The sequence below is a fragment of the Thalassophryne amazonica genome, chromosome 19 (genome assembly GCF_902500255.1).
Source record: "Thalassophryne amazonica chromosome 19, fThaAma1.1, whole genome shotgun sequence".
Classification (NCBI taxonomy): domain Eukaryota; kingdom Metazoa; phylum Chordata; class Actinopteri; order Batrachoidiformes; family Batrachoididae; genus Thalassophryne; species Thalassophryne amazonica.
Window position 1 is genome coordinate 30524930 of NC_047121.1, and position 26105 is coordinate 30551034.

General features: G+C 39.2%; 1 protein-coding gene across 1 annotated transcript; it reads right to left on the minus strand.

The window, feature by feature from the left end:
• Positions 1-1825: 1825 nt before the first annotated feature.
• On the minus strand, positions 1826-25994 carry ezra (ezrin a). The gene is made up of 13 exons (XM_034195587.1): positions 25859-25994; positions 22860-22943; positions 19869-19964; positions 16643-16917; positions 12341-12424; positions 9530-9676; positions 8066-8162; positions 7476-7639; positions 7259-7389; positions 6859-7019; positions 6555-6647; positions 6215-6469; positions 1826-2025 (listed from the first exon to the last, which is right to left on the minus strand). Exons 1-13 carry the CDS (start codon positions 25868-25870, stop codon positions 1861-1863), a joined length of 1764 nt encoding a protein of 587 aa, XP_034051478.1. The 5' UTR covers positions 25871-25994; the 3' UTR covers positions 1826-1860.
• Positions 25995-26105: the final 111 nt, after the last annotated feature.

Here is a 26105-nt window from a genome sequence, read left to right on the forward strand (position 1 = left end):
ATTGGATTAAGATCCGGGCTATTTGCAGGCCATGACATTGACCCTATGTGTCTTTTTGCAAGGAATGTTTTCACAGTTTTTGCTCTATGGCAAGATGCATTATCATCTTGAAAAATGATTTCATCATCCCCAAACATCCTTTCAATTGATGGGATAAGAAAAGTGTCCGAAATATCAACGTAAACTTGTGCATTTATTGATGATGTAATGACAGCCATCTCCCCAGTGCCTTTACCTGACATGCAGCCCCATATCATCAATGACTGTGGAAATTTACATGTTCTCTTCAGGCAGTCATCTTTATAAATCTCATTGGAACGGCACCAAACAAAAGTTTCAGCATCATCACTTTGCCCAATGCAGATTCGAGATTCATCACTGAATATGACTTTCATCCAGTCATCCACAGTCCACGATTGCTTTTCCTTAGCCCATTGTAACCTTGTTTTTTTCTGTTTAGGTGTTAATGATGGCTTTTGTTTAGCTTTTCTTTATGTAAATCCCATTTCCTTTAGGCGGCTTCTTACAGTTCGGTCACAGACGTTGACTCCAGTTTCCTCCCATTCGTTCCTCATTTGTTTTGTTGTGCATTTTCGATTTTTGAGACATATTGCTTTAAGTTTTCTGTCTTGACGCTTTGATATCTTCCTTGGTCTACCAGTATGTTTGCCTTTAACAACCTTCCCATGTTGTTTGTATTTGGTCCAGAGTTTAGACACAGCTGACTGTGAACAACCAACATCTTTTGCAACATTGCGTGATGATTTACCCTCTTTTAAGAGTTTGATAATCCTCTCCTTTGTTTCAATTGACATCTCTCATGTTGGAGCCATGATTCATGTCAGTCCACTTGGTGCAACAGCTCTCCAAGGTGTGATCACTCCTTTTTAGATGCAGACTAACGAGCAGATCTGATTTGATGCAGGTGTTAGTTTTGGGGATGAAAATTTACAGGGTGATTCCATAATTTATTCCTCAGAATTGAGTGAGTCCATATTTTTTCCCCTCTGCTTGGTCTAAAAAAGTAACCGTTACTGACTGCCACAATTATTTTTCCTGATTTCTTATAGTGTTTCTTAAAGCCAGAAAGTTGCCATTTGAAATGACTTTAGTTTTGTGTCATGTCTGTGATCTGCTTTTTTTCTACAAAATTAAACAACTGAATGAACATCCTCTGAGGCCGGTGATTCCATAATTTTTGCCAAGGGTGGCATATACATCTCTATGGTAGCAGCCCCTTGGTGGCCCGTGAAGGTACTGCAGATATGCCTGTACTTTTAACCTTTGTAATAAAGTTAACATTGAAAAAATATTAAGAAAAAAGATTATAAAAAAAAATGTAATTATTTTTCAAAGTTTAGGAATTTCTCCTCTAGTAAAACAAGCTGCACACTTATTTGTACCATTATGAAAATGTGTACAAGGCACTGATTGCAACATGCAGGACAAACTAAATTTATTGACTTCAGTTTAGGAAAATAACAAATCTGCAAAGTCAAAATTGCAATTAAAACTGCAATAAAGTTTCTTTGATGATCATTTAAAAAAGGTCTACTTTAGAGAACTGCTCATACTAACTTTGTTCATCCATTATATCAAGATAGAGTTAAGGATCACGTTCAGGTTTCAAAAATGTAGCACAAACTGTAAAGTTTATTGAAGCGACAGAACACATGTGAGATGTTCAACTGTTGCAAATAACCACAGTATTTTTGAGCAGTATTTTTCCAAAAGTCTGATTTATAACACTGATAAACTCCCTTTTTTGTTTGGGGGTGGGGCTCTAAGATCAGGCACAATTATATTATTTTAAAGGATTTTGTGAAGTACTTTGAATGGATTGCTGCGTCTCGGAGGTTTCTACAAGGCCTCAAACTCATCAATTCTCTGCTTAGTGTTGCCCTGACGGATCTGACGCAGCGTCTTGTACTTGTCGCGGCCGGCTCGGACGTTGTCAGCGTGGAGCAAATCCAAGAGGGTCTTCTTGCTGTCATCTCTGGACTCTGCCAGCTCTGAGCTCAGGTCCTGTGGGGATAGCCAATCAAAACGTTAAACCATGAAGATTATAGCCAGATTAATATGTTGGGGTACACTGTCAGGTAATAAATTATCTTTGATTTCCATAAACACACACACACACACACACACACAAAAACTAATTGCTAGAGTTGTTTTAGGTTCTGTGAATTGAATTGAATTTGAATTTATTTATTTATTTTTTGGCACACAAACTCAACAATAACAAAAAACTGATACACAAGACAATTCCACAGTGACATGTGTGACCAAAAAGGGGGTGAAGCAGAAAGCAAAGCTTATAAACGTTCACCCTTTATATACATACATACATACATATATACTCATTACCAACCCCCAGAGCAAGCACATAGGCGACAGTGGTAAGGGAAAAACTCCCTCTGAAACCTCAAGCATACCAGACTCTAAGGGGTGACCCTCTGCTTGGGCCATGCTACAAACACATTAAACAACTCAAACTCAAATCCTAAACATATCTAGTGATCACCGTGTCTTCCTCTACATACGAGGGCTGTCAATAAAGTAACGGTCCTTTTTATTTTTTTTCAAAAACTATATGGATTTCATTCATATGTTTTTACGTCAGACATGCTTGAACCCTCGTGCGCATGCGTGAGTTTTTCCACGCCTGTCGGTGACGTCATTCACCTGTAAGCACTCCTTGTGGGAGGAGTCGTCCAGCCCCTCGTCGGAATTCCTTTGTCTGAGAAGTTGCTGAGAGACTGGCGCGTTGTTTGATCAAAATTTTTCTAAACCTGTGAGACACATCGAAGTGGACCTGGTTCGAAAAATTAAGCTGGTTTTCAGTGAAAATTTAACGGCTGATGAGAGATTTTGAGGTGATTCTGTCGCTTTTAAGGACTTCCCACGGTGCAAGACGTCGCTCAGCGCTCTCAGCCGCCGTCGTCAGCCTGTTCAGCTGAAAACCTCCACATTTCAGGCTCTATTGATCCAGGACGTCGTGAGAGAACAGAGAAGTTTCAGAAGAAGTCGGTTTCAGCATTTTATCCGGATATTCCACTGTTAAAGGAGATTTTTTAATGAAAGACGTGCGGACGGGTCCGCGCGTCGGGACGCAGCCCGCCGCGACGCTCCGCCACAGGAAAAACACCTCTGTTGAAAGCCTTACGGACAAGTTGGAACATGTCCTGCCTGTTAAACAATTTCTCATATACTCACTCCACTGAAAGCCATCAAAAGCCGCCTGGATTTTACAAATGGTTATCACACCGGAGGTTGTTTTCCTGTGCCGCCGCACCGCGTCGGCTGCGTCCCGACGCGCGGATCCGTCCGCACGTCTTTCATTAAAAAAATCTCCTTTAACAGTGGAATATCCGGATAAAATGCTGAAACTGACTTCTTCTGAAACTTCTCTGTTCTCTCACGACGTCCTGGATCAATAGAGCCTGAAATGTGGAGGTTTTCAGCTTGAACAGCTGACGACGGCGGCTGAGAGCGCTGAGCGACGTCTCGCACCGTGGGAAGTCCTTAAAGCGACAGAATCACCTCAAAATCTCTCATCAGCCGTTAAAATTTTCACTGAAAACCAGCTTAATTTTTCGAACCATGTCCACTTCGATGTGTCTCACAGGTTTAGAAAAAATTTTGATCAAACAACGCGCCAGTCTCTCAGCAACTTCTCAGACAAAGGAATTCCAACGAGGGGCTGGACGACTCCTCCCACAAGGAGTGCTCACAGGCGAATGACGTCACAGACAGGCGTGGAAAAACTCACACATGCGCACGAGGGTTCAAGCATGTCTGACGTAAAAACATATGAATGAAATCCATATAGTTTTTGAAAAAAATAAAAAGGACCGTTACTTTATTGACAGCCCTCGTATAACCACAGTTTTTCATGATTTCTTCACATCTGCAAGGCATTAATTTTGTTGGTTTGGAACCTAGATTTTGCTCATTTACTAGTGTGCTTGGGGTCACTGTCTTGTTGAAACACCCCTTTCAAGGGCATATCCTCTTCAGCATAAGGCAACATGACCTCTTCAAGTATTTGGCATATCCAAACTGATCCATGATACCTGGTATGCGATATATAGGCCCAACACCATAGTAGGAGAAACATGCCCATATCACTGTGAACTGTGGCTTGAATTCAGAGTTTGGGGGTCGTCTCACAAACTGTCTGCGGCCCTTGGACCCAAAAAGAACAATTTTACTCTCATCAGTCCACAAAATATTCCTCCATTTCTCTTTAGGCCAGTTGATGAGTTCTTTGACAAATTGTAACCTCTTTTTTTTATTTTTTTTATTTAACAGAGGGACTTTGCAGGGGATTCTTGCAAATAAATTAGCTTCATCACAGGTGTCTTCTAACTGTCACAGCACTTACAGGTAACTCCAGACTGTCTTTGATCATCCTGGAGCTGATCAATGGGTGAGCCTTTGCCATTCTGGTTATTCTTCTATCCATTTTGATGGTTGTTTCTTTAAATAGGGGACACCTGATTCACACCTGTTTGTCCACAAAACTGACGAACTCACTGACTGAATTCCACACTACTATTATTGTGAACACCCCCTTTTCTACCTTTTTTACTAATAGCCCAATTTCATAGCCTTAAGAGTGTGCATATCATGAATAATTGGTCTTGTTGGATTTGTGAGAATCTACTGAATCTACTGGTACCTTGTTTCCCATGTAACAATAAGAAATAGACTCAAAACCTGGATTAATCTTTTTAGTCACATAGTGCTACTATAATAATAGTAGCGCTGAACACTACTGTTGTATATGAATGAATGTTACTGAACAAATTTTCAATTACATTTGACAACACAAAACTCATCGTACTTCAGTACGATGTGCGTTGGTTATTTTGTGGCAATTGCTGTAAACCTATTTTAGCAGTGTGTAAGTTGCATCAGAAATTACACGGGTACCATGCATCCCCACATCCACCACTTGTACTAGGTCCTGGATGGCAACACCAAGGCACACCATCGGTCTATCCCAACATACACTGAAAGAACCCATCTATCTCCCGCACCCAGGTGGGTGTACCCTTGGTCTTGCCCAGTTGCAGGAGTCCACAACATTGAGGCAACAGAGTTCTTGATTGCACTCAGGGACATGTACAACATGGTCAGACTGCTAAGCAGCAAGCAGCTGGCACAGAATCCGATTGGGAATGACCCTTGCGAGCATCTTCTTCAGCACATTTTTTTCTTTCTGTTTCTTGCCTTTAACTGTTTCGCCACTTTTGCGGTATCACTGAGATTTGGTGGCTGACAGCTGACTGGATTATCACCCACAAGAACCACAAGGAGAATGTTTAGATTTTTCACTGTCCAATAAAAGTAAGTCCCTTCAACTGCTCCCTTGTTTTGCACTCGGGATTGCCACAGCAAATCCAAGGTGGATCTGCATGTTTAATTGGCACAAGTTTTACACCGGATGCCCTTCCTGACGCAACTCCACATGACATGGAGAAATGTGTAAAAATATCTCTAAAAGTAAGTTGTAAAAACATCTACAACAATGTGGAATTTAATCAAAAGGCTGCAGCTACATTCTAAATAATAGAGGTGGGCGGATCAATCCTATTATCTATAATATCGATACCAACGCTGGTACCGATATTGAACAATCCTCATGTAAAAAGATCAATACTCAAGCTTTTTCTCTCCCACACGCACTGACTGCTGCGCACGCAGATTCATCAAAGTCTACTCTCTGTCTGTAAGAGCAGCGCTGCGCTGTGTCACATGTCACGGAGCAGCGCACTCTCCCCCCTCTGGTCTTTTGTTGTTGTGCCGTCAAGTGGCTCAGTGGCGCCAGCCAACAGCCTTACAGGTAGGCTCAGCCTGGCCCGCCCAATCAGCGCTCTCCTCTACCTCAGGAGATTTTGTTTTAAGTTGTGTTGAGTGATATTTTTTTAAACAAAAATGTTGATTGTGATAATAAAGTATTTTGTTGTCACGTACAATGTTTGGCAAAATTCTGTCCTAGGTCTTTTGGATCCTTTGGATCTATGAAGCTTAAATATGAAAAGGTAGCGGTAGCGGTATCGGTGATACTGGGCCTGTATTTACTTGGTATCGGATCAATACCAAAATTCCCAGTATCGCCCACCTCTACTAAATAACATGTTGCTGGGATATCACAGGTTTTTAAGATTCCAAACAGATTACCTAAAGTAGCTGAACAGTTGCTCACCTTCAGTTTTTTCTGCAGGCGCTTGTTCTTCTCAGCCTCTGTGAGTCGTTCTTCCTCCTCCTGCTGGTGGTTGAGGCCCTGTGACTGCAGCTCAGCGCTGTAGGTGCTGTTTTCTTCACTGTGCTCGTGGTCGCTCTCACTGTCTGAGGAGGAGGAGGAGGAAGAAGCAGGAGCAGCAGGAGGCGAACTAGGGGAGGCCATCACATGGTGAAGCTCCTCCTTCGTCTTTATTAGGCTCTCCTCTGCTTTGATGGCCTGTGAGGAAGAGGAGAGACCATGAGGATGTTCTGAGAGATATACAACATGCTTTTGCTGTTGTCCTGATTCGGTTGAGATTCACTTTGCTGTGCCACGTCTCGGCTTCTTCCTCTTTCATTCTCTTGGCCTCTTCCAGCAAAACCAGCCTGGCGCTGTATTCAGCCAGTTCTGCAGCCTGAGGAAAACAACACAAATTATCTTCACAAAAATGCAAGCAATACACAGCACTTAACCACTGTCGTGTGCTCTTAGTTTTTGAAAAGAGGGACAACTAATCAGAAGTTGAATGTCCGTGTCTGTTGCGAATTACTGCCAACAAAACTAGAAATGTCAAAGTACTATTATTTTTTTAGTTCTCACATGAAGTATTGCGATCACACACTTACCAGCTGCTCCTGGCTCTTTATTTGGTCCTCAGCTTGCCGGGCCAGCTCCTCCTTGGCTATTATGGCCTCCATCCTCTCAGCTTCCAGCCGGGCGGCCTCCTGCTCCACCCTCCGCCTCTCCTCATCCAGCCTCATGGCCCTTTCGAGCTGCTCCTGAAGCTCTACACAACAAAGTCAGGCACACGTGCACTTCATGGATCACAGCAGAGATAACTGTCATATTGGTTGAAAACTGGCTGCAATTACTGTTGTTGAAATTGAGATGGAGATGCCCTTGATTTTGGTGATGTTATGAAGCATACGGTGTTGTCTGAATCACCAGCATCATTTAGTCAGACTTCTGGGTGTTGGTGTGTAAGCAGCAGAGGCTGGTACATCCATGTGATAACGCTTTTCTCACCTCTCTCTGCCCTCTTGGTGGTTTCTTCATAATCGTAGAGCTGTGCCATCAGCTTCTGCTTTTCTCTCTCCATCTCTTCCTTCTCCTTCTCCATGGCCTCCCTCTTCTTCATCTCACTCTGCAGCTGATCCCTGAACAAAATTAGAACAACAGCTAACCTCAAACCCCAATTCTCATTCCGTCCACGGTGTTGAAACATAAGCAAGCCGTCACCGACCTCTCCATCTTTTTAAGCATCCTCTCCTCTTTGGTCTGAGCCTTCATCTGCTGAACCTCAATGCTGTCGGGTTTGCGCCGGCGTATATAGAGGTCATGGTTGCCCATGCACAGAGTCAAGATCTGCTTGTTGACTCGTAGCCGTGGGGCATAGAATATGACATCCTTTAAAATCATACACACACACACATTTAGAAAAACCAGTAGTTCCCAAAATACCCAACAGAGTTCGGTTGAACCTTTTTTACCGGGTTTCCTCTTGGATGATAGGGCGCTGTGTGCACCTTTGTGATGCCTACTAGAGTGCAGAGTTCTTTAATGAGTTGGGACTTGAAATCCCCGCCCTGATCACTGAGCAGCCGCTCAGGAAAACTCACCCAAAAAATGCCATTTCTTCCAGAGCTCAGTGCAGTATCTAGGCCACATTGTTTCGAGCAGAGGGGTAGAGACTGACCCAGACAAGGTCAGTGCTCTCCGCACCTGGCCTAGGCCCCAAAACCTTGGTGAGTTCAGACGCTACATCTGCATTCCCACTTATGATGACATCTCATCCCAAAGGAAGACTATTCCACGCTTGAAAGTACAACTTACTTTAGAACCCTTGTCAAGTGGCTTGATGACAAATCTTTTATCGTTGAAAGAAATGTTTTTAATTTCACTCCAGGGAAATCCAATCTTAGGAGACAGCCTGGTAATGGAGAAAAAGACTTGATCAGAAATATTCAATAGCATGCACAAATAGTCAGAGGTCAAGGTTCATTTGTATAATATGATTCACAGCCATATAATATGTGCAGTAAAAGCTGAATCCAGCCAGATTGAGAGTTTCATTTCAACATTAGGTATCGAAGCGGTTTGATCACCAATGTGTGCATTTTGTTGTAGAAGCAAGAGAATGATGTCTTAGAGACGGCAGGTGTGTCAGGGGGTGTATCTGATCTGCTTTTATTTCTTTGCTTTGATCTGTTTTTGTTTGTTTGGTTGCTTTCCCATTTGTTTATTTTCTTGTTGGACTTTTTCCTGCTTGGGTCTTTCTGTCTCTCTTGGTTGTGGGCGTTTCTGTCTTTCTCCCTGGTCACACTCTCCTTCTGGTGCTTTCCATGCTCACCTGCTCTCAATTTGCAGCTCATTATCTGGGTGTATATATACTGCTCATTTTGCTCTGTTTTTTCACCAGATTGATGCGCCTTGTGCTTTCTTTCCAGCTCTCGGATTTGTATTCCATAGTCCTGCCTGCCTCATCGTGTTCTCAACCTCCTGCTCGTTTGTTCTGACCTTGCTTAAGCCTGATGATTGTTGTACTGCTGCTGTGTTTTTTTTGGACTGCCTTCCTGTGTACCGACCATTGCTAACCTCACCACTAAAGTCTTTCAACCAGAGCTGTTTGTGTGAACCTTGCATTTGTGTCCTAACCAGCCTAGCTGTCAAGCTATTTTGTCAGATGTGTTCCTTAACAACAAACCAGGAGAACAGGAAGAATCAATGACTGTGTTTGACTGCTCATTGTCCGATGCCCTCACATCTACACATACCATCATCTCAACACACACGAAATCTATTACATGAAGTTTGTTTCAATACGTATAGTCCCTTACCAAAAAATAGTACTGATAAGTATATAAAAAGTAAACTGGAAGTATACTTGAAACATACTTGCATGTACTACTTTTTGGTAAGGGGTGCCCTACAAAAGTATTGGGTCCCTTTGTATCTCACACCTTTTAATTTGTTTATGCCATTTCAAATACAAAAAATAAATAATAAGAATAAGAAAACTGGTAATAAAACTGATTATTTACAGGGGCCCGTTACTTATGCAACCCATCATCTTGGCTTTTATATTTTTAATTAATTTACAACAAGATGTAGAGATTTGCTTTGAGTTTGAGTTCAAGGAAGATGATTTTGGACATTTTTATATTGAGAACCCTGATTTACTCTGTATATAAAATGACATAAACAAATTAAAATGTGTGGAATACCAAGGGGCCCAATACGTTTGGAGAGTACTGTATGTTGAAACCACAAATGAAAGATGTAATTTATTTGGTTTACTTATCGTCTTTTCCATAGATGTTGAGTCCCTGTGCATCCACTCCTAACCACAGCTCTGTGCCTTTCTTGTTCTTGATCTCAAAATAGTTAATGCCGTACATCTCTAAGTCCTGGGCAATTTTCAAGTACTCGATCATGGCCTCTTCCCTGATGGGGAGAAAAGAAAGAATGCAGACCTATGAGCAAAGGTTAATTCCAAATGCAGAGTTCTCTTATACAAACCTTTGTTACATAATACTGGATAGTACAAATACACTCTCTTCATGCAAATAAGTTATTATTGGCAGCAGTTACCCCAGGCACATGGTACCAAGACCTATTCAATGGTGCTTTCCAATTCTGCCTTATACAAGTGGCTATCATATTAGCCAGCCAAGATATGTCATCCTGCTTTCATAAAATTCTTCTTTACCGTTTTGTACCAGATACAGTCAAGAGAGTACGCTCTCTTCAAGTTGTTATTGGTAATGGCCTTGATAGACGTAAACTTGACAACCATCATGGTGCTGTCACTACAACGTAGCTTCAGGTGGTAGATAAAATTTTAGCTAGCCTTACACATAATAATTTTGTTCTCTACCAAACGGTGTTGATAACGCTATAATTCAACATCAAGAAAAAATTATGTTTGATCGTACTAATACATTCTTGTGTAACTGTTCATTTGTTATCTAACTCGGTGCTGTGATGTGTAGGTAACTTAGCTCTGTCAACTGTGTTTCTCCATGCTAGGCTAATTAGTAAGCACAGAGCTGGAAATGAGCCTATTAAACTTTTTAGTGAGCAAATGTTGTTTTAGTAATATGTGTTCATCACTTAAATATTACATAATTGTGTATTTATTTCCACAGTGACAACTGTAGCACCAAGTGTCCACAGCCATCTGCTTTCAAAAGACCCATGAATAAATTTAAGCCTATCAGTCTATTATGTGAGTGCAGCATTCAAGCAGAGGTGGGCAGATCGATCCTGATATTGATAATATCGATACCAACACTGGTGTTGATATTGAACGATCCTCATGTAAACAGATCGATACTCAAAGTTTTTTTCTCTACTGCATGCAATGACTGCTGTGCATGCAGATTCATCAAACTCTACTCTCTGTCTGTAAGAGCAGCGCTGCGCTGTGTCACACAACACGGAGCAGCGCATCCTTGTATTGTGGTTTGTCAGCCCTCTACCTCAGGAAATTTTGTTTTAAATTATGTTGAGTGATATTTTTTTAAACAAAAACGTTGATTGTGATAATAATGTATTTTGTTGTCACTTACAATGTTTGGCAAAATTCTATCCTAGGTCTTTTGGATCCTTTGGATGTATGAAGCTTTAATATGAAAAAGTATCGGTATCGGTATCGATATCGGCGATACTGGGTCTGTATTTACTTGGTATCGGATCAATACCAAAATTCCCAGTATCGCCCACCTCTACATTCAAGTACTTTAACCACTGAAGGAATATTATTGAAAATGGAAAGAAAACCAACAAGAACATAATGGTTTCAGCTCAAAGCCAAATTCTTCAAACATTTACTTAAATACAGTATGTGAATGTTAAAATTACATCAAATTAAATAAACAAACAAAAACAAATTCAAGCTTCTGTAGAGAAAAAAAAATCTAAAATGATATCCTTTAATCTCACAGTGAAAACTAATCTATACACAATGACAAAAATGAAATAAAACTTTAAAAGCCAAATCATGGGTTGCATAAACTTCGGCACCCTTTAGTGTAACATGAATAAATCATTGCTTTTACAGCCAGTTTTCTTCAGAGAAGTCAGAGGATGGATACATGACTATTTCCAAGTCAATGACATATCTTGGACTTCATTTATATTAATAATTAAAAAACGTAAACAGTATTGTACTGTACAGTAAACTTATCTGGAGGAGGCAGTACTCAAAACCTGTGCAAGAAGGAGACAAGTAAGGAAAGCCACCAAGACACATAGATTCCAAGTGGAGTAGAGCAAAGAAGGATTTTCATAAACCAAAACAGATCAAATCTAGGCTTGCATCTTCCATGTGCCTTTTGGCAAACTGTAGTTGAACTTTCATTTCATCATGAAGCTGTATAAATGGTGATGCAAAATGCAAAACTTCCTATGCACAATTCCTCCACTCACAGCCACAGAAGCCTATAACTTCTTCAGGGTTGTCTTGATGCCTTGGTGGCTTTCCTCACTCGTCGCCTCCGTGCATGGTTACTCAGTTTTTGGGAAGTGCTCCCCTAGACAGATTTACCATAGAGTACTGTACTGTTTGCATTTCTTAACAATTGATGTAAATGATATCCAAGACATATTCAGTGACATGAAAATGTTTACGTATCTATCACCTGACTTGTCTGAAGAAAACTGGCTGTAAATGATGATTTACTTCAGTTACAGTGTTGCAGAGGTTAGTTTTCACTTTGAGTTTAAAGGCCATCATTTTAGAAAATTTATATACAGAAGCTGTAATGTTTTTTTTTTATTTGGTGTCATTCCAGTATTCTTTTATTGTGGTATTTTAATCTTTTGATTCATGTTGTTGTTTGAAGTGCCTTGAGGTGACCACGTAGTGAGCTGACGTGATACAAATTAATAAAATTTGAATTCCACCATTCAAATGTGTAATAGCCCAAGGCTTTACATTTTTTCTTGTGCGTTAGAATTATTTGTTAAACGTCCCTGAAACTATTGCTAATCTAAATATGAGCCAATACTCCCTGAATTATGCTGCAAACATTTTTATCAGTTTTATTTATTATATCATTCACTTTGTCAACCTATGAGTATTTTTTTTAATCATGCTTGACTTACTTTGTCATTAATCTGTGTTCCTCGTGCCAAATCTGGATTCTTTCTTCCCACTGGTCCTTGGACAGTTTGTGCTGTTCCAGCACTCTGAGGGCAGAAACAGTTATCAGTGTTATCAGCCTTATCTCGCTGGTTAAAATGTGATCATTGTGTATATATAGAGTACACACGTGAAACCAAACATACACCACATTGTCATGTCTCACCTATGGTTTCCATTTATTTCATTTGTTAGTACTTGTTAGAACATAATGATACACTGAGTCACTGAATAATTTCTGGAGGAACGGTATTAAGAATGTTTTCTTAAATTATTTGGTACACAAGCAAGCTCTTGTGTTTGTAGCAAAATAACAATGTTCGGCCAAAATTTCACTTTATCTGTGCAAACATGGTGAACAATAAAGTGGAAATCTCTTACAAGCCGAGAAAAAAACTCAAAGGTACGTATGGCAGGACCTGTCAAGGTTTGAATCAACTAGTTTATCAAGTGCAGTTTTGTCATTCTGTGGGGCATTTCTTCAGTGCTGGTCTTGCACGCACAAGACAAACTGCCTTCAGGTTGGTCTACGATCTGTGAGCACTGTCGCTGTGAAGCAATATTCTTCAACTTTGAACGGTAACCTTCAGCCCTATCTTGATGGCGCATGCAAACACAAGTTGTACAAATGCTGCAAATCCATACGGGGTGTGTCTGAGTGGACACCGTTATTTAAGCAGAGGGAAATACCAGTGCAAAACTGGGTACTGGAAGCAAAGGGGCTGGATTTATACCCTTCATTAGGCATGGGTGTGTTGTAGTCCAAATGTAATAGCAGCTAATCATAATGATACCTGTCCTCCCCTTTAAACCAGAGTGTGCTAAGCACACAGCACTGTGTTGCTGAGAAAGCAGATGCAAGTTTTGAGATTTATGGCAAGTTAACAGATTATTGTTAACATGTCAAAGTAGACAGCAGCCACCAAAGCTCCCTGAGGTGAAGCCTGTACCAAGGGGAGGTTGTGTAGATCTCCATGAGTGCTTCCTCTTATTTCATTATATGGTTGTTCTTCCATAAAATGTTTTGCCTGTTTTAGCATATGGTACCCGCGCGTGTGTGTGTGTGTGTGTGGGGGGGGGGTCTCTCTTCTTCCACTCCATTTTTCACACCTATAGTTGCCGTAATACACATCATACTAATACACCGTTATAGGCAATTGGTGACAATTTGTGCAGACAAGCAACGTGAATGCACATTACATTGTGAATCCATTTATGTAAGCATCTGAGTGTTGTGGTCTTTGAATTAAGACTTTAGATCAGGGTTTGGGGTGACTAGGATAGAGACGCGATCTTAAGATTGGAGCCTGACCGATATTGGTGTTTTGGGGGGCCGATACCGGGACTGATATTAGCAAGTTAAATAAAAGTTTATGAACTGATATATCTGTGCTGTCCCAGTCATGCTTGACAGCATTGTAAACAATGCCTTCAGGGCATCTTGTGCTGGACATACTATACAATGGCACTATTTCCAAGAGCCAAAATGTTTTTGTGCATTGTGTATTCAGCAAAATAAAAGTTTTAATATTGACAAAAATAACATTGGTGTTGATGAGTTTGTGAAAGGCTCATATCAGCTGATATTATCAGCCAACTGATATATTAGTTGGGCTGTACTCAGTGCACCAACTTTGAACCTGACCACAGAGGCATCATGATTTACAGTACACAGGCACAATATGTAAAAATATCATCTGCATCAAGTGCAAACTACCTATTGCACTCTGTGCCACTCTCCAACAGCTTATTGTTTGCTCATCTGCATCATTATTGTAATAAACATCAATTCTACTAATCTTCCTTGACATTTTTTTTTATAACTTTTTAGTGCATTTCATTTTCCTGCTGGTTGACAGGTCATCTTAAAACTAATTTTAATAATAAGATACAACCACAATTAAAAATAAATAAATAAATAAACCAGGGCAATGTGATTTAGGATTCAAACAGTGGAAGGACAGAGGACTGGGCAAGATAAAAGATTTGTACAACAAAGGAACTCTAATGTCATTTCAACAATTAGTCAATAAATATGACCTTCCAAGGAAGCATTTTTTTAAATACTTGCAAATTAGGATTTTTGTTTACTCCAAACTTACGTAAAACTACTCTGGAACCTTCACTGTCTACCATTGAAAAACTTAAACACTTTCATGATAGAGGACAGTTGTCTATGTTTTATGACGTATTACTAGCAGGCTCTAAAGCCAACTCCCTTTCCTATCTATCTGCATGGAAAAATGACCTACAGCAGGATGTCTCAGTGGAGGAGTAGGAGAAGACATGTCTTCTGGCCCAAACCCAAACTATAAATACCAGAGGCAAACTGTTTCCAGTATAAATGGTTGCTCATGACATATATTACACCGGTTAAATTACACTGCTTTAATCCAGATATTCCTGATAATTGTGTCAAATGCAGTGGGGAAGTTGGAACTCTGTTCCATTGCATGTGGGAATGTCAAAAACTCCAGGAACTCAAGCTGATTTCTAGACTGACAGATAGTGTTATTCCAATAGAAGCGAGACTATGTTTACTCCATATTTACCCTGAAGGTTTCTCTGTGAATTTAAAGAAATGTAAACTTATTAATTTCTGTGTGTTGCAAGCCAAACGTGTGATTTCTTTAAAATGGAAAAATACTGAGGGACCTAATTGTAGTCAGTGGATTAAGGAGATGTCTTGCAATCTGGCTTTAGAAAAACTGACTTATATAGTCAGAGGTAAAATTGAGGAATTTTATGAGATGTGGGCTTCTTTCTTACACTGTATGGATGACCGAAATGTACAGCTGCCTGTGACTGGATAAGGACTGGTGCCACCATCATCGTACCAAGAAGGCCTGGGATTTGCCATGTCAACTGTAATTAAACTAATACAAGTTAACTTTGTATTTATTTATTTATCTTTTTTATGTATATGTTGGTATGCAAATGTATGTATGTGTGTATCTATGACCACTTACTGTTTTTAGCTTGATTTCTTGGAGATTGGATGTCCAATTTTATTCTCTTCTTTTTATTATTATTATTATTGTTATAATTATTTTTATTTAAACATTTAATTATCACCCCACTGGCTTCCTGTTCATTTTTGAATTGATTTTAAAATTTTAAAGTTTGTTTTTAAAGCTGTTTATGGCCTTGCACCTCCCTACTTGTCTGAAATTTTAACTTTGCGCATTTACAGTAGAACATTACAGGCGTCTGGCCAGCTTTACTTAGATGTTCTGAGGTCAATATATAAACGCTGGGGTGATCATGCTTTCGCGGTAGCTGGTCTTGAGTTACGTATCACTCACAGAAATATTTAACCCTAACTTTTAAGATTTATGTAATTTTATTACATGACAAATTCCCATTTACTTTTTTTTTTTTAGATAATTTTAATACAAACCTACCAAATAAACCTTACATGATGCATATTCATTACTGTAATGAATCCTATTCATTTGAAATGCATAATCCTCAGCTTTATGTATTTAGTATTAATAAAATATAATTGCTCTAAATCAATAATAATGACAGTATTTATTTAAAATACATAAAGTATATTGTTTGAATTGCATAATAATTATGTTACCTATACAAGATAAATGGCATAGGTAACATAATTATTATGCAATTCAAACAATATACTTAATTATGAGAGTAATTATATTTTATTAATACTAAATACATAAAGCTGAGGATTATGCATTTCAAATAAATAGGATTTATTACAGTAATGAATATGCATCATGTAAGGTTTATTTGGTAGGTTTGTATTAAAATTATCTAAAAAAAAAAAGTAAATGGGAATTTGTCATGTAATAAAATTACATAAATCTTAAAAGTTAGGGTTAAATATTTCTGTGAGTATACTATTCCTGACCTAGCACTTTTTAAATCTAAGTTAAAGACTTATTTATTTAAAAAGGCTTTTAACACCTAGTGGGGAGGTGACATGTTCTGTTTTTTACGTGCTGTTTTAAAATTTCATTTTTGTGAATTTGTGTTTTTAATGATAAGTGCTCTGGACACCAGTCAGTGCTGTAAAGCACTCTATAAATAAATGTTGATTGACTGATTGATTATTATTTATTCTTTCTTTTTTCCTTGCCGATAATCTTGTTCTGTTAAGGGTGGGAGGGAGGGCTGTTGTTAAATGTTTGTAGTTTGTTGTTTATCTAATTAATGGAAAAAGTCAATAAACAAAGTGTGAAATAAATAAATAAATAACTGAAATAAGGTATTGTGTACTCGGACTGCTTCACGCTCACCTCTTGGGCAGCAGATGCTCAGACGTCAGGTAACCAGAGACATGCAATGACTTGTTGTAGTCCCCAAACTTGGCCTGGACAACATATGAGGCCAGCAGCACAGCACACTCTGGCGGGCAGTAGACAGCATCAGACAGAATGTCCTCCTTCACCTGCAAGAAGAAGAGCTTCCGCGTGATGTCCTGGATCAGCTCCTCAGCCACATCCTCGGGGTAATATCTGACTCTCAGTTTGAACTGTAAGGGACTCTCCCTCTTCAAATCCTGGACCATCACCTGATTAAAGCACAACATGAGAAAAATAAAACTACTGAACATGACAAAATCTTTACATGAGAAAAATAAAACTACTGAACATGACAAAATCTTTGTAGGTCATATTCTCTGACATGATTTGAATTCAGACTCCTGCTTCATTCAGTGACAGCCCCCGGTATAGCTGTTTACTTCATTATCCACAAGGAAATGTTTAGACATGAACATGTAAAATCTAAATATCATGGTGCAAATCATGGTGAAATTCATTAAGTGCTTCAGGTTAAAGTGCACCAGCAGCGTGGTGCTTTTCCTGGAGTGAACATCAACATAGCTCCAAGGACTTTAATATTGTCATTTCTTGTTCCAGGAACCCCACAACTCCTGATGGGGATAAGCAGAAGAGAATAGAGGGCGGGTGGATGTTCATGTGAAATTCCCCAAAGGACAGAACCGGCAGGGTGAGAGGCCATCTGTCATTGAACCACTTGTGTGCCTGTATGGAGTTAGAGCTCAGTGACCATTCAGTGGATTTCCTTCATATTTGGTCTAACCTTGTGACTAAATCCTGGTCTGTTACCCACCATAATTTGGATAGATGGCACACTGGCAATTTAATGTGCAGAAAAGTCTTAATTTTTTCAACTCTTTGACCAACATCTCAGCAATTTAACAGTTTTTATTCACATTTAGCATGCTTTGTGCATCTATTCCCCCTATGACATATTACAAGTATTTTGAAAGTAAACAAGATGCCAATCTATAGTAATAAATCATTAAAAATGTGCATTTTTTTTGTATCATGATGGAAACATACTTACATTAAGACAACATAAATTCTAAGCTGAAATGTGTTATCTATCAAGTCCAGTAGGCTTAGCCTAGGCTTAATTAATAATAGGCTGAAAGCTGTTACAATGCATCTGGAAAATGATTCACATTGCATCATTTTTTTCCACAGCCTTATTCCAAAATAGATGAAATAAATTTTTTTCCCTCAAAATTCTGCATACAATACCCCATAATGACAACATAAAAAGTTTTTTTTTTTTTTTTTAGATTTTTGTAAATTTATAAAAAAAATTAAAAACTAAGAAGTTTCAGCCTCACTGAAACTAATCTGCTTGAGGTTTCTTCCTGTTAAAAAAATAGGAAGTTTTTTTAATGTAACCACTGGTAATGTTATTCATGCTCACGGGGTATACTCATGTATACTGCCTTGAGATTAGATGATTTGGCGACATATAGATAAATTGAATTGAAATTCTTCCCCCTATTGGTTGCATGAAGATGCTTAGCCACTCTCGTGATTGTTTTAGGTACTCAGTTATGAATATGAGTCACATCTGATTCTGCTTATTTTACTTTGAGACCACTTATGTAGAGTATAAAACCAAGTCTGCTGTCGCAAAATAGTGTGAAAGATTCAGTGTCATCTAATGGTGAGGTTGCATATTGCATTTTGCTGTTGATGGCCATGATTTTGTTTCGCGTCACGCTTTTGCTTGTTTGTCAATGGGGATTCATGTTCTCTTGCCTTCTCTTGTGATAAGCAATATACATGTTGTTCCATTTCACAAAAATTAGATTTGTCAAACGTTAGCCTAAGCCTGCACCTGCAATCAGTAGACACTGTATAGGGGAGCAACCACTGAGTGATCTTCTTTGTTTTAATTCTTCTGGCTACACTGCAAAGTAAGAGTAACTATGTTCCTTTTGGGCTAATCTATCAATATGGTGGTGCAACATGGTGGCCTCCATGAAGGGGGCTACTCCCGTGAAGATATGAAGGACTCATTCTAATCTCATGAAAACCCATTGATTTATTGTTGCAGGTAATTATACATTAAGAAACAGATGGTTTGTAATGCTATATTGTGTTTCTGCTAATAAACACCCTAATTTCTATGCACTGTCGCTTTAAATACTTATCACTGATCATCCTGTAAGGAAGGAAGTTATTTCAACTTCCTTACTTGGGTAGGTTATGGTCTAGTGGTTAAGCGTTGGCCTTCAGACCAGAGGATCCTCAATTCAAAACCCAGCCAGACTGAAAAATCAATAAGGGCCCTTGGGCAAGGCCCTTGGGCATCGATGTGTGAATGGGTGAATGTGAGGCATAATTGTAAAGCGCTTTGAGCTTCTGAGACAGATGTAAAAGTGTTATATAAATGCTGTCTGTTTACCATTCTCCCTTTTTTGGCTGTGGGTCACAACAGCAGATCAAATATGGTCACTAATCGTGCTGTCTTGTACTAAATAACAGACAACAGAGAAGTATATACAATCTGCGACAATGCATAACAAGATACCATTATTAAAATGTTCAAAGTAAGATTATAATGTCAGAGTAGATATCAGTAGCACAGAATACAACAGAAAAAACAGCGGAAAGATAAAGACTTTAAACATATATTTAGAACTGACTACAGTAGGGTTGAGTCACAGTAAAATATGTAGATTAGAACAAGATCGACAGTAGTTTATGCTAAAGTAGAGATAAAAACTGTACAGTATGGATATATTTCCAAGACATTGAATATTGATTGGACTTCATTTAAAACAACCCATAAAATAGATATTAATCATAAAATGGCATTAAAGGGTACACATTCTTGTACTGACTTTTGTTATATTGTTTACTTTGCTGCCTGTATTTTGAGTACGGGGTCTCTAAAGTGCTTTTGATGAGCCAAACTACAAGGTGGAAAGAGGTGATTGTAATGGCCATATCTGTACACTACAGTATCTCCAAAACATAAAAAGCAATGTTAATCAAATTTGGTCAAGAAACTCAGTGGATCGTCTGCTAACAACACAGGTGATCTCAAGGCTACAGGTCTACGGCCAAGGTCAAATCTCATTACTGGTAATGAGCAGTAATGAGATGGTGAAACATGGATTTTCACGTACATTTTTGCTCTCCTGGGGCGAAGGAATATATCAGACATCTGACATCACGGATAACTTGCCTTTTTGTCAAAATTCAACCATGTTATGGATCCTTTGGCATCTACAAACTGCAGCCCAAAGTACCAAACTTCACGCAGTCCGATCGTCCTGGCAACCTTTAACAGAGAGAGTAATTAAAACAATTATGAACAAACAATTAGAACAAAAATCAACTTCCTGCTTCATTTCCTTCATCACTGCAAAGAATGTATACATGTACTTGTATGTAAAAGTTTGGGCACCCCGATGATTTCCATGATTTTCTTTTACAAATCATTGGTTGTTTGGATCAGCAATTTCAGTTAAATACATATATAGCAGACGAACACAGTGATATTTGAGAAGTGAAATAATGTTTATAGGATTTACAGAAAGTGTGCAATAATTCTTTAAACAAAATTAGGCATCAATATTTAGTAGATCCTCCTTTTGCAGAAATAACAGCCTCTAAACACTTCCTATATCTTCCAATGAGACTCTGGATTCTGGTTGAAGGTATTTTGGACCATTCTTCTTTACAAAACATCTCAGGTTTGTTGGTTTCTGAGCATGGACAGCCCACTTAAAATCAAACCACAGATTTTCAATAATATTCAGGTCTGGGGACTGAGATGGCCATTCCAGAATGTTGTACTTGTTCCTCTGCATGAATGCCTTAGTAGATTTTGAGCAGTGTTTAGGGTCGTTGTCTTGTTGAAAGATCCAGCCCCGGCGCAACTTCAACTTTGTCACTGATTCATGAACATTGTTCTCAGGAATCTGGTGATATTGACTGGAATCCATGTGACCCTCAACTTTAACAAGATTCCCAGTACCTGCACTGGCCACACAGCATGATGGAACCGCCTCCAAATTTTACTGTAGGTAGTAAGTGTTTTTCTTGGAATGCTGTGTTCTTTTTCAGCCATACATACTGCCCCTTGTTATGTCCAAATAACTCAATTTTAGTTTCATCAGTCCACAGTACCTTATTCCAAAATGAAGCTGGCTTGTCCAAATATGCTTTAGCATACCTCAAGCGACTCTGTTTGTGGCATGTATGCAGAAAACACTTCCTCTGCATTACACCATCATACAGCATCTCTTTGTGCAAAGTGCACTGTATAGTTGAACAATGCACAGAGACAGTATCTGCAGCAAGATCATGTTGTAGGTCTTTGGAGCAGGTCTGTGGGTTGACTGTTCTCACCATCCTTCGCTTCAGCTTATCTGAGATTTTTCTTGGCCTGCCACTTCGGGCCTTAACTAGTACTGTGCCTGCGGTCTTCCATTTCCTCACTATGTTCCTCACAGTGGAAACTGACAGCTGAAATCTCTGAGATAGCTTTTTGCATCCTTCCCCTAAACCATGATGTTGAACAATCTTTGTTTTCAGGTCATTTGAGAGTTGTTCAGAGGCTCCCATGTTGCCACTCATTAGATGAGATGCAAAGAGGGGAAACATTTGCAAAAGGCCACCTTAAATACCCTTTCTCGTGATTGGATTCACCTGTGTAAGGAGGTCAAGGGTCAATGAGCTTACCAAACCAATTTTTTATTCCAATAATTAGTGCTAAATGTATTCAAATCAATAAAATGACAAGGGTGCCCAAATTTATGCACCTGCCCAATTTTGTTTAAATAATATTGCATATTTTCTGTAAATACTAGAAACTTCATTTCACTTCTCAGATATCAGTGTGTTCATCACTGTGTGCTATATGATATATTTAACTGAAATTTCTGATCCAGACAACCAATGATTTATAAAGGAAAATCATGAAAATTATTAGGGGTGCCCAAACTTCTACATACAACTGTATTTAGCTGATTGTGACTGTTGTCTTCATTCATCACACTTCTATTTTTTTCATATCTGTAGTACAAAAAAAAAAATAATTGAATTTTCTTATTTAGCAGTCAACTGCCTTCAAACTGGCCTGTGTTATTTTCCCATCATGTCTTTTAGGTTGCACTCAAACTACTATAATGCAAACAATTTAATCAAATTTGTGATTGTTGAACAAATTAAAAACCATTTCCTCTACTTTAACATCATTAAATTTTGATGTAACTGTTGATTTAATGCAAATGCATCATTATTGCTCACTTACTGCAATTAGTTGATATAACCAGTAATAAAAATTTAAAATCTGTTTAAAACAGCTGAAAGCAGCCAAACTGTTTATTTCACTACTGGTGCTTCAGCCAATTCCCACCAAACCTGTTGTATGCACATAGGCTGACCCCACAACTGCCCTTTAGGTAATTATTTTGGAAAAGGTTAATTTCATTGGGAATCTAAGGCAAAAAATTGGTTTATATGTTATTATTATTATTATTATTATTATTATTTGTTTATTTCCCAGGTGCTTTGGTCAATTTCTACCATACTTGATAGGTGGATGGCAGTCATTCCCAGAGTTGTCCTTAGAGAGGTGGTTTTGGCAAAGGTCAAAGTTATTGGGCTTAGAGGTCAAAATTATTATTTTTCACTCGGATGAAAGTCAGACTTGGCATACATGTAGCAGGAAGCTCTGGAATTCCTCAGATGAGATCAAATTTACCAAAGGTCAGTCGTTAGGTTCAAAGTCATTGGTGTCAATGCTCAAAAATGAAGTCGTCGTTTCCCCCTCCCCACTAAGTGGTGAGGTGACATTTTCTAAAGGTCAGTCACTGGGGCCAAGAGTCCTTTCATAGGTTTCTCCCAAGCTTGGCATGTCAGTGAAGACTGACCCCAAAATTGTCCTTAAAGAATTCATTTTTGCAAAGGTCAAAGAATTACATTTTCAACACAGGCTGGACCAAATATGGCATACACTTAGGTGTGGTAGAGAAATTCCCTGGCAAGCTCAGACAGAGCTCAGTTTTTTGGGTAAATGTCAAGGTAATTGGGGCAAAACATCAGATTAGCCCTCACTGTCTTCATACCTATGGGGACTGTTGCCAAGTTAGTATGAAATTTGACATATTTGTCACGGGTTTATCTCCTGATACAACAGTTATGGCCAAAAAATGTGTAACATACAGACCTGGTCAAAGAGCTGTTTGCCTGTGGTGTTCTGCTGGAAGGAAAACTCCAGCTCAGCATCGACTGTGGTGACTCGAACATTGACCTGCAGCGTAGAGATGGTTCTTCAGTCATGTTACAACTAACGTGTATGGATCCATATACACCCTTGTTGTTCACTGGAATTTAACCACCCCCACCCCCCTGATATAAAGGGGTCATATTGCATCTAATTTGTTTTTAGTTAACATTGATATTTACATATGATTGGGGTATTATGTTAAACATCCCCAAAGTCCAAAAGTGTGCATGAAGCTTTTTTTCAATAAGCACAATTTAGGCCAATAAATAAATAAATATATACTTCATTTAAGACTTTTGTGACATATGTAAGAGGTATGCCTGTTTTAAAAGTCTGCATTGTAAAGCTGCAAACAATTTTCAAACATCTGCTATGTGGTTGTTTGAGAGGAGCATGCCTTTAAGAGTTGAAGTGGATTGTTCATAAACCGTAATTGCTGACTATCTCATTAGACTTTGGACTACCCTTGTGAGGTGCCACAAGGTTGTACACACACAGATTATATTCACTTCTTGCCAAGTTTTCTTCTGAGTTCAACACTGTCAGTAAGAAAAGCCTCCTTTGTTCAAATAGAAACAGTAAAACTGGTGTAGGATTGATACATTTACACAAGCTAAACAAGTATAAAAATAAGATTTTGTTTATTTCTTAAAAAAAAGCTTTGTGCACAGCCACCGGTGTGAAGTGACTCATGACCCCTGTCTTCTGGGGAGATTGGGTTTGTTGCAGTTACACAATTGTTTTATGAACTTATCCTCAAGCACACCCTAGATGTCATAAAGATAGATCCATTGAAACTTGGGCAACAAAGACTAGAACATCCATTTATGAAATTGTGTTTCTCAACTGTTCTCACTGTCCAGGTGGTACATTTTGCTCCCTGATGCCACCATGAGGTGCAGCTGCCCCATACACCAAATTACTGGCTTTGGTCTTTGGATACATTACAAAACCAGAAATCCATTACAATCATTCGATACATACCTGCATTAACCCTTTAAGTGATGTGACCGTGGAAATGTGCGGTGTGTCACGCAAAAATCCTGGATGGTGTACGCATGTTTCTAAAGCTATTGTTCCACTGCGGACATGTAAAGGCGATGCTGGGAACCGTTAATAGTGTGAAACAAGAAGTCACATCAGAAACACACTGATGAACAATTAACACACCCACGTTTGCAATTATATGGATGGATATAAAATCACGCACAAAGTGATGTGTAAATTGGCACTAACAATGGCTGTGTTAGCGGACATTGCAAATGGTACAATCTGACGTAAGCGTATATTCAGGGAACGCGAGGATTTGCTTGCAAATGATAATAACTGGCTCATAAGCTGATATCGATTACCAAGGCCACTGTTACTGGAGCTGTGCAGAACTGCAGCTGGCCCAGAGCGCAATATGGCGAGGAGCCAGACGGTTGTCTATGCCCACACAGGTGCTGACCACGCTGCCCTTCCTGGTAACAGGGAGCATTCCAGTGGGAGCTGGCTGATCAGTCAGGAGTGTGCCAGTTAACCTTACGCCAAGCCATGCAAGCTGTGTGGAACACAATCACCCGAATGTCATCCATTAAAAGCGCAATATGCAGCAAGAGCCAGTTTCCCTAATGTAGACCTCCAGCACACATAGGCTGTTGAGGCCAAATGGCATCAGAATGACACATCCACACACAGTTGGGAGGTGTCGAGGTGCGGTCTGAAGACGGACAGTCAGAGCAGTCTCAGAGCAGTCTACATAGTTGGTCCCATTCGCTCAGCTGTCCCGAGTGTGTTGCACAGTTCAATACGCTCAGATCAGTGGAGCCAACGTGGAACAGTGGTTCCAAGGGTTTGAACACACCCAGAACTCCATGATGCAACCCGAACACCCTTATACCAGGCCAGGAAGACTTGTATTCTATCAACACATACCAAACAGCACAGTACTGACAAGATTTCTTATCGACATGCTTCATTTGTATTGAGAATCAAAAGTCAACCAGTTTCTATGCCAGTTTTTCAAAATGGAAATCATCTGCTACTGGCCACACCCCTTTCTCCCTTTACAGAATACAATCTCTCCATCACTCTCTCTCACTTATAGATTGTTTGGGTGTGTTGCATTCAGTGTAGACTGGCTCAGTGGGTATGTCTTACACATTATGCAGATGCAGATATGGATTTCCGTGACATGTCATGGATGTCTGAAGCAAAGCATTTCAGACCTAAGAATCGCTTAAAGCAAAGGGAGTCACCACTTGAAAATTCAGACCTCTGAGACTCTGAAGATGTTTAACGTGAAACTCCAAATATATTTTACTGTAAAAGTCAGATCAAGCTTATTTCACACATACAATCTCTTTCATGCAACTCACAATTCCCCATTTCTGCACCTTCAACAGCAACACAAACATCTTCCCAATGTCAGCTTCTCAATACACAGAAATAAAACAGTGCTCAGACTGATGCAGAATATTTCAAGAATTCTGACTAAAAGTATTTAGGTTTTATTTTAGCTCTTTAGATTGGCACTTGGAAAAATAGATTTTGATGATCTGGAGTATAAAAATTTCAAAGGGTGCCATAAAATACTTCAGATGCAATTAGGCTATAGAGTCACGATATGGATGAATGTCACTCTTGACTTTATAAACGTCAGGGGAAAATCCATGATCGCATAGAGTTAACACCAAGTTATGCTCATTATGTTGCTTTTTTCTGCAGAAAAGGTGTCAAAATCTACATGTGTTCATGAATAAATATGAACAAACATATGTGCCTCTACAAAACGACAGAAAGAATAAATTGTCTGAATACCCTTCTTGAATTATTGCATTCTGCTACACTTTCATCCTTGTAGTAGGTGACTTTTTAAAACAAGCTACTCAAGTTTAAAATTCAACATATCAACTTCTGTCCAACTTATCTTGCCATTAAAAATATGGGAAGCTCACTGTTTTGGGCATCTTGGCTGTAAGCAATAGGCCAGGTCCAGCAGTAGACGATGTTTCCGTGTCTGCACGAGGCTCCCGGCTCAACCTCAATAAAGAAAGCAGCTCAGCTCCTGCTGGCAAACTCAAGGGCAGGGCTAGTGCACTTTGAACCGGTAACTAACACAAACGTGGGAGGTTCAAATTAGTTATTATCACAAAAACGATGTGGTGCGTGGTCTGGCCAGGACGGGTGAGGTTCCACCCAAAG